This window comes from Gracilinanus agilis, chromosome 2, assembly GCF_016433145.1.
Source record: "Gracilinanus agilis isolate LMUSP501 chromosome 2, AgileGrace, whole genome shotgun sequence".
Classification (NCBI taxonomy): domain Eukaryota; kingdom Metazoa; phylum Chordata; class Mammalia; order Didelphimorphia; family Didelphidae; genus Gracilinanus; species Gracilinanus agilis.
In genome coordinates this window covers 441,228,423-441,238,358 of record NC_058131.1, presented here as the reverse complement: position 1 = coordinate 441,238,358, position 9,936 = coordinate 441,228,423, and the positions used below count along the sequence as shown (strand labels likewise).

The 9,936-nt window shown below is 49.7% G+C and overlaps 1 protein-coding gene across 1 annotated transcript; it reads left to right on the top strand.

The window, feature by feature from the left end:
- The first annotated feature begins 910 nt into the window (after positions 1-910).
- On the top strand, positions 911-9,531 carry LOC123233949. Its single transcript, XM_044659940.1, is given in 11 exon segments — positions 911-1,001; positions 3,509-3,645; positions 4,764-4,939; positions 4,994-5,814; positions 5,981-6,461; positions 6,463-6,960; positions 6,962-7,186; positions 7,188-7,791; positions 7,793-8,620; positions 8,788-8,961; positions 9,139-9,531. Coding segments are annotated over 11 exon segments (4,428 nt in total).
- The last annotated feature ends 405 nt before the right edge of the window (positions 9,532-9,936 follow it).

Genomic DNA, 9,936 nt, shown 5'->3' with positions numbered 1-9,936 from the left:
AGTTGATGATCCAATAAGAATTTCTGATTCTCCTAAGATTCATAGTTCCCATGTGCTTTTTTCCCTCAAGTCTCAAGATATAAGGGAAAGTACTAGCTGAATGGGTTGCCAAAGCAGAAGACTGGTAAAAGTGGATTTAAGAAATAACTCAAGAGGTAGGACAATGCAAGAAGCTTATTTTAGCTTTTTTTTGAATGCCAAAAATTTAATGTAATTGAATGTCATTAGGGGCAAAGTTAGAGACAAAGAAATATCAGGAAGTCTTTGAATCAACTGCATATGGAAAGATCATTAGAAAAAATGAACTGGTCCCAGGCCACAGACCACCTCAGTATCTTTGATTCTTGCCATTTGTTTTGTATAAAATCCAACAGCAATCTAGGAAATGTAACTGGAAATTCACTATAATTTTAAGTGGGGTTCTTTACCAACTCTCAACCAGTGACAAAGCTTAGGGAAGCAGAACTAAAGAAGTTTCTATTCATCTTCAATTGTGTCTTTCTGAAAGAGGACAATAAGATCCCAAATGAAAAGAACACTGCTCCAGTCAAGGAAATACAGTAACATTAGCTGAGCCTAGGGCTAGAGATTTTAGACATAGCTGCCTAAAAAGAACAAGGCCAGGCAGTTCAATGGATTGATCCATCTGGCACAGACATTATATCCTGTGAATACGTAGTCTAGTGGCCAATTAAACTGTTTAGCTTGGTCAGCAAGCAACTGTGTCCTATGAAGATCCTATCCATCAGCTGAGTGACATACCCTGTCCAGCCTGGCATTATATCATCAATCCATCTATCAGACATGCCATGCACTTTGAAGAGGAAGCCCTCAAAGTTGAAACACTGATCTAACTGAAATACCATAATAGATTTTGTGGAGATCCAATGCAGTCTAGCAGTTGTTCAGCATGTCCATCACTGACATCCAACTCCCCACAGTAGATGAGGATCTCTCCAGAGTGATAACAGAAATCCAGACCCTACCTTTCCGGATTGAAAGTTGCTTTAGTCACATGCCTTCCTTTACTACCATTTTACTTTAAGTTTGGACCTGTTTTCTTTTCACCCCCCTCAAAAAAAGATTCTATGTCTTTCTGGGAGAAGGAATCCCATCATTTTTGGATGAAACGCTTTTCAACTCATATTTTTGCTATTCTACTCAAGTAGAATAATAGCTTTTCTAAGAGTTAACTGACTGATTGTCATTGAGAAGTATATAGTAGGCTCAAAAGTTATAATTCAAACAAAGTAATTATTCTGAGTTTTATCCTAGGATCCAAGGAAGCTATGGGCTCAGTGTTCCAGTACAATTATGTTTTGGAGGACAGAGTCCAAAGAGGATGCTAAATAACCTAAGTGGTCTTGGATTCAAAGGGACCAAATTATCTCACAATTCAGAGTAGTGTCTTAAGTCATAGTGTTATAGGGGTGCAAATGGTGGACCCCTGGGTTTGAAAAGGAAATCTTTCTCAAGAATGAGAGGACTCCAAGCTTAACTTAAAAGTAAAAAGAAAGATTTATTAGTAAGATAGGATCAATGGTCAGCAAGACAGAATGACTGGAACAACCCTGGGGGGTTGCCCTCCAAGACATGGCAGGGCAGCACGGGTGGAGCAACTGTTGGGGGTTGCTCCCCAGATGCCCCAGTTCAGGGGGTTTTGTATCCTTTTCCAGAGTGTGGACATGACTTCTTGCACTTAGGCATTTGGTGGGTGGGGAGAGTCTGTCTGGGATCCTCAGGGTTTAGGCTATCAAGGTGTGGTCTGGAGGTGTATCTCTTTTGTCCATCTCTACCTAAGGGATGTCTTTGCCTTGGGAGTCACAAGGCAGGAAGGGGGAAGGGAATTTCCCTGTTCACAGCCTGCCTGAGTTAAGGGGTACAGGATCCCTGCCATTTCTGCATAATGCCCATGTCATCTCCCCCCTCTCCAAATATCTAAGGGAAAAGGGACAAAGTTCTCAATCTTCTGTTAGCTTCTTCAAAGCTGGGTATGGATGTATAGCTGGCCCTGCCTACATTGTAGAGAGAGAAATGCTGACTTTAGGCAAATGTCCAGAGATCCAGGCTGGGAGTGGCATCTTCAGTGACTCCAAGTGAGAGCTTAAGTAACTAGAGAAGTGACAATGTTACAAAAATTCAAAGGGTTTAAATCAGGGAGTGTTCTGCCCAGCTGGCTAGATTAAAGAAACAAAAAAAAGAACAGAAAATGTAAGAAAAGGAGTAAGAGATTTAAGAGAACCAGGAGGAAGGGGGACAGGGTCTACCCATTCCAGAGCATCCTTAGGCTTGTTCTTCTGGCAGAAGAGGAATTTGAGATCCTCCAGGGGCTCACGGGAATAAGTGACATCTGTTCCCCCTTTACCACCTGTTTCTGGAGGTGGTTAAAGGGTTTAATACAAGAGGCATAAGTCCATGTGTTCTGCCCTTCTAATTTTACCACAGTAGAAGTGGACAAAATTATGGGAAGGGGCTCATCCCATGGGGTGTTAGCTGGTTTGATCCACTCCATGTTTTCAGGTATACCAAATCTCCAGTTCTGGCTGGGTGGAGAAATTCTTCCTTCTCCTCCCTCCAGGATTTGGGAAGGATCTTGTTAGCATATTTCCTCCAGAGCTGGTGGATCTGCCTGAATAGTTTAGAAAATGGAACAAAATTGTGAATAATTTCTGTATCTAAAAGAATATCAGAAGTTAGAAAGGGTCTCCCATATAGCAGTTTGAATGGGCTTAGTCCTAAATCTGCTGGAGGAACAAGTTTGATTCTAGTAAGGGCTATTTGGAGAGCTTGGATCCAATCAATTTTTGCTTCCTCATATAGTTTGATGAGGGATCTTTTTAGGGACTTGTACCTTTTGCAAGGTGGCAGGTGGGTGAAATTGATCTGCCAATCCTCACCTGGTGATTCCCCTCTCCTTTGGATGGGCTAAAGAAGGGGAGGTCTGGGAGCTCCAGTGCTATTTGTTTGAGCCACTGGCCTCAGATCAGGTCCCAGGTACGGAGCTAAAATGCCTAGGGCAAATTGCTTTCTCTCATCAAAAACAAAAAGAAAAGCTTTTCTAAGTCTGGAATTCCTAGGAATTTTAAGGTGGAAATTGTGTCCCAGACACAGCCAGCCTCTGATGGGTTAGAAATCAAGAGGTCATCAATGTATTGTAAAATGGAGCTGTTAGTCAGTTTTAGAGCTCTAAAGTCTTTGTTGAGGGCAGCCCCAAAATAGTTCGGGCTGTCTCAAGGCCCTTGCTGGGGTCGTGACTTGGGGTTGGGGGTCTGAGGGGAAGACCCACTCAAACACAAAAAGGAATCTACACTTTGGGTGTAGAGGTATGTAGAGGAAAGCATCTTTCAAGTCAATCACAGAAAATTATGGGAGGTCGAGGTACGGCTCAGGGCATATGATTCAGTGGTCGAGATTACCATGCCTGCGGATTATACAGGACGACCTATTATCAGGCCTGGGCAAGCCCGATTTCGGGGATTCCGTTAATTGCCTCACCTGTTTCTGAGAGTGGACCAACCGGATTCCGAGGTTTCTGGATCTCGCGAGAGGACAGGCCGGAAGGGTTGGGAAGAGATTGTGATTGTGGCTGCCCCTGGCAGCGAGCGCTGTGTGTCAGGATGTTGCATGAGGAGGTGGTGCCCTAGCGTGTGACTGTGTGATTGAACTGATGGGGAAGGTGGTGCCTTGGTAAGCATATAGCTAAGTGGTTCGGCTTGCCCCACCGCTCCCGGGTTTATACGGAGGAACCTATGCCAAGCTTACCAACCAAGGGCACCCCTTCTACCTGTTTCTGAGAGAGGACTGGGGCAGTACGCATCTCCTTTTGACCCGCGAGGGCAAAGGTCGGAACCCCTGGGAGCAAGTGCTGTGTGTGACTGACAGGCCACATAGACCATTGAACCTCCTTATCCCCTTGGAATTATTTTTGGAACTTGTGAAGTTCGAGGTCTCACAGGGCCCCCAAAGCAAAAGGTTCGAGATCTGTCTTTGGGATCCATCCGGGCGGTTCAAGGTCTCCGGATTTTCTTGGGGTATTGAGGCCCCAAGTCAGAGGTTTGAGTCCTCTGAGGAAGGTACCAGTGGACGCACTGGAGGTTGGGAGGAGAGAGAGGACCAAGATCCAGTCCCCACATCAATTGACACAATCCCCACATCAATTGTTCGGGACTGGTCTGGGCTCCCCCAGGCAAGTGAGTGTGAGCGTGCGCACGTTTGTCTTGTGTTTGTCTTGGTTGTCTTCCCCGTTACGTATCTGTTTTGTTGCCTTTCTGTTATCCCTTGTCCTTTGTGGCCTCCTCTCACCTTTTCTCTTGGAAGCCACGATGGGCCAAAGTAAGTCCACCCCCCTTTCTCTTATGGTTTCCCATTTCCTGGACTTTAAAACCCAGGCCCATAATCTGTCCATCTCAGTAAAGAAAGGGAAACTGATCACACTGTGTACTTCTGAGTGTACTTAGGGGTAATTTCAAAAACCCGAGCTAAGATCCTTGATCTGGGGCCCCAGGGACACCTAGATCAGGTCCCCTATATCTTAACCTGGCAAGACCTGGTCCTTGACCCCACTCCTTGAATGAGATTCCCTAAAAACAGGCACCCAACTAGCAGGTGGGACCATCGGGACCCTTGCACTCAGTACAGGAAGAGGGGAAACTGAGGACTCATCCCCCAAGCCCAAGTCCTCTATCCCTCCTATTTTTCAAGAATCCTCTCCCGAACCCCCCTAGATTCTATCCCCTCCCCCATATGCCCCATTGTATCCTCAGTTGGAAGGGGTGGCAGGAGGGGTGCCTCAACCAGAGGTATCTCAGCCAGGAGGGGCAACAAGAGGGGTGCCTCCCCCAGCCCTCAGCACCAGGACCCGAGGCAAGCAAGGGACACCAGAACCACCTGAACAGACCCCGGGGGACCCAGTTCCAGTGTTCACAGTCCGGATGGTGGGGCCTGTGGTTCAAGGGGGACCCCGTAGTTATCAATACTGACCATTTTCGTCTAGTGATCGCTACAATTGGAAATCCCAAAACCCTCCTTTCTCTGAGGAACCCCAGAAACTCATTACCCTATTGGAATCTATTTTGTTCACACACCATCCCACTTGGGATGATTGTCAGCAATTATTACAGGTACGCTTCACCATGGAGGAACGTGAACGAATCCTCCACGAGGCTCGCCGACATGTTCCTGGGATAGACGGGCTCCCCACAACCCAGCCTCACCTCATAGAGGCGGCTTTTCCCTCCACTCGTCCCCCCTGGGACTTTGAGCTACAAGAAGGTAGGGATCACCTACGTGTCTATCGCCAGGTTCTCATGGCTGGTCTCCGTGCTGCGGCTCGCAAGCCGACTAATTTGGCTAAGGTATATTTAGTTAGACAAGGGCCTGATGAGAGCCCTGCTGCCTTCTTGGAGAGGCTCCAGGAGGCCTTTTGCCTATACACTCCTATGGACCCCCTGGCAGAAACCAGTAGGGCAGCAGTCCTACTCTCATTTGTCAACCAATCGGCCCCCGATATCCGCCGAAAGCTCCAAAAGATAGAAAACCTGGGAGAGCAGTCTATAAGTGACCTCCTTAAGGTAGCTGAGCGAGTGTTTAACACCCGAGAAACTCCTGAGGAAAGGGCAGAGCGCCTACACCAGGAGGAGCGGGAATACAAAACCAGGCAGCACCAAGAGGATCAGGAGTACAAAGACAGACAGGACAGAAAGAATCAGAAAGACCTAGCTAAGATCCTGGTGGCTGGGCTGTCCCAGCAACTGCAGAAGGAACTCCCCAGTAATCGAGGGGGCCGCTCACGTTGCTTCCAATGCGACCAGGAAGGCCACTGGAAATGAGAATGTCCAAATCGGCCCAGGAGCAGAACCCCTCGCCCTGGCCTTGCAGGTGCAGACTCCCGGGCACCTCCCAATCCTAACCCCTTCCGCCACCCGCGCCATGACCAACGCCCTGGTTCTCTGGGCCAATAAGGGGGAGGAAGATTGAAGAGGATGGGACTCTCAACCCCTCCCAGAGTCCTGGGTAACCCTGAAGGTGGAGGGGAAACCAATGAACTTTATGGTTGATACAGGTGCTCAGTTTTCATTTTTAACAAAACCTGTAGGGGCAGTCTCCTCTAAAGCCAGTTGGGTGCAGGGTGCCACCGGTACCAAAAAATATAATTGGACCACTGGCTACCAGGTGGACCTTGGTCGCCATCGAGTTACTCATTCCTTTCTTGTCATCCCTGATTGCCCAGCCCCTCTCCTAGGACGGGATCTCCTGCAAAAGGCAGGGGCCCATATCCATTTCTCAAACTCTGGGGTCTCAGTCACAGATGATCAAGGTTCACCTCTACATGTTTTGACTCTATCCCTCCATGATGAGCATCGCCTCCATGCAGACCCTGCCCCGCTGGAAGTTCTAGACCACGTCCGCCCCTGGATGGACAAGGTACCTGAGGTATGGACTGAGATTTCGGGCATGGGCCTGGCCGTCCATCATTGTGGCACTTAAACCAGGGGTGACTCCAGTGAGGGTCAAGCAGTATCCCATGTCCTTGGAGGCTCGAAGAGGGATTGCCCCACATATCACTCGTCTTCGGGAAGCAGGTATTCTGGTCCCCTGCTGATCCCCATGGAACACCCCTCTCCTACCTGTCTGCAAGCTAGGAGGACAGGACTTTCGCCCTGTCCAAGATTTGAGGGAGGTGAATCTGCGTGTGGAGGACATCCACCCCACTGTACCTAACCCATACACTTTGCTGAGCTCACTGCCACCTGACCTCAGCTGGTACACCACCCTCGACTTAAAGGATGCCTTCTTCACCTTGCCACTAGCCCCCATTAGCCAGCCCTTGTTCGCCTTTGAGTGGCATGATGAGCAGGCGCAAACAACAGGTCAACTAACGTGGACTCGGTTGCCCCAAGGGTACAAAAATTCCCCGACAATCTTCAATGAGGCCCTCACCTCAGATTTAAGGGAATTCCGCCAGTTACCCCCTAATTACCCTCCTCCAATACGTAGATGACCTCTTACTCGCTGCTCCTACCCAAGTGGCTTGTGAAACCGCTACCCAGGGCCTGCTAGAGACTCTAGGTCACCTTGGTTATAGGCTGAGCACTAAGAAGGTCCGTATAGCCCAGCGGGAGGTCACCTACCTGGGATATAAGCTTCAAGGGGGACAATGGTGGCTGACCCAGGCCATGAAAGATACTTCCTCCACCAAAGGGACCCCGGCAGGTGCGGGAATTCCTAGGGTCGGTGGGGTATTGCCACCTCTGGATCCCTGGGTTTGCAGAGATTGCCCGGCCCCTATACGAAGGCTCTAGAGAGAAGGCAGACTGGGCTTGGTCACCTGCCATGAACGATGCCTTTCAGAGATGCAAACAGGCCATGCTAACTGCCCCTGCCCTAACCCTGCCAAACCCTGAAAAGCCCTTTCAGCTATTTGTAGATGAAAAGAAGGGAGTAGCTAAGGGGGTGCTGACCCAATGACTAGGGCCTTGGGACAGGCCAGTAGCTTACCTGTCCAAAAGACTAGATCCTGTGGCATTGGGGTGGCCCCCCTGCCTGCGCATCATAGCTGCTGTGGCCTTATTAGTCCGAGATGCTGACAAGCTCACGTATGGGCAGGCCCTTCGAATAACCACTCCTCATGCCGTTGAGGGCATCCTTAAACAACCACCTAGTCAATGGATGTCTAATGCCTACCTCACTCACTATGAGGGCTTGTTGTTGAATGCCCCCTGAATCTCCTTCCATGTGACGTCCGCCCTGAACCCTGCAACCCTGCTACCTGACCCCCCCACCAGACCAACCCCTACATGATTGCCAGGAGATCCTGGCTGAGACAGTGACGGCCAGATCAGACCTGAAGGATACCCCACTTCCCAACGCAGACCTGGTCTGGTTTACAGATGGGAGCAGCCTCATCCAGGATGGGAAACAACAGGCAGGAACAGCAGTGGTGGATGCATTGGGGAACCTCATCTGGGCAGCAGCGCTACCCAAGGGAACCTCGGCTCAGAAAGCAGAGTTGGTTGCCCTACAAATGGCCCTTGAAAAAGCTGAAGGGAAGCGACTGACGGTATACACAGACAGTCGGTATGCCTTCGCCACCTTGCATGTCCATGCACCCATCTACAGGGAGAGAGGGTTTTTCACCACAGGAGGTAAGGGGGTCAAATACCTGGAAGAAATCCAAGCACTCCTCTCTGCAGTTTGGTGACCCAAGGCAGTAGCTGTGGTCCATATCCCTGGCCACCAAAAAGGGGACCCTTTAGAGGCACGGGGAAACCGAGCTGCTGACCAGGCGGCGCGAGAAGCTGCCTTCCATTCGCCCCTCCTCACCCTGCCCATGATCATACCACCCCCTCCATCTGGGGATCCTCAATACTCGAAACAAGACTTAGACTGGGTGGCACGGCACTATGGAGTTAAAGACGGCCTGTGGTACAGAGACCCAGAAGACAACAGAATCCTCCCTGAAGCGCTGGGACAGCTGCTCTGCACTCATCTGCACCATCTTTCTCATCTGGGGGAGAAGAAACTTGCCCAGCTTCTGGACAAGGGACAACTGAGGTTCCCAGGCCGGGGAAACCTACTTAACACAGCTAGTAGCCGCTTGCCGGGCTTGCCAACTAATGTGGTCAGGGAAACCCAATAGACATCAAGGACATCGAGTGCGCAGAGAATGGCCCTGCCAATCCTGGGAGGTGGATTTCACTGAGGTAAAGCCCGGAAGGTATGGGTACCGTTATTTGCTGGTATTTGTGGACACCTTTTCAGGTTGGCCAGAGGCATTCCTAACCAAAGCTAAAACAGCCCAAGAAACTGATGGAAGAGATCATTCCTCACTTCGGGTTCCCAGTAACCACTGGTTCTAACAACGTACCTGCTTTTGTGAGCAAGGTCCTTCAGGAACTTACAGCTGCCCTGGGGGTGGATTGGAAATTACATTATGAGTATAACCCCCAGAGTTCCGGCCAGGTAGAGAGGATGAATAGAACAATTAAGGAGACACTATCCAAATTGGCCCTCGAGACTGACATAGACTGGGTGACCCTCCTTCCTTTAGCCCTCTTCCAGGCCAGGAATAGTCCTGGCCCACGCCACCTTACCCCTTTTGGGGTCTTGTATGGCTCTCTTCCCCCCATCCTTCCCCAGGTACCCTGGATGCCCACAAAGCCCCAAGGGCCAGAGGAATTCCGAGCCATGCTCTTGAGGCTTGCAGAAGCCCACCGTGATCTGTGGCTCAGAGAATTCTTCCAACCCTCTCCTCTTCCCCCACACGACTTTGCACCTGGAGTTTGGGTGTGGGTTAAGCGGCACCAGTGTGCCACCCTCCAGCCCCGCTGGAAAGGTCCGTATGTCACTCTTTTTATCACCCCCTCTGCTTTAAAGGTTGACGGCATTGGACCTTGGATCCACCACACACATGTTCGCCGAGCAGACCCACCTGAGCAGCCTGAACCCCAGTGGCAAGCCCGCAGACACCCTACGAACCCCCTCAAGATTCGTCTCCTCAAAACAAAAGGGGAAACTCATGGGCCTAACTAAAAATCTGATACCCCTCTTAGGGTCGGTTTCCTATTTCCATCTTCTTTCCCTCTCTCTGGCCCCATACCTTTATCTTTTTTTCCTTTTATTGGTTGTGGACTGTCACCTACCCCATGAGCATTCCCAACAACCATCCAACCCACATCAACCTTGGAAATGGACCCTTTACAGTTGGGACCGAGCCATGGTTGTATCTACCCAAGTAGTTACTGGATCCCCCACATTCTTCTTTTACTCTTGCCAACTTATGATCCTCCCCAATACTTGTGAACTCACCCTTAATCCTTATGGGAAGAGGAGTTTTCAACTGAAGGACTATTATCTCTGTCTCTCCTCGAATCAGGGAAAATCATATTGTAACTCCCCTGGACACTTTTACTGCTCCCATTGGGGCTGCGAAACCCA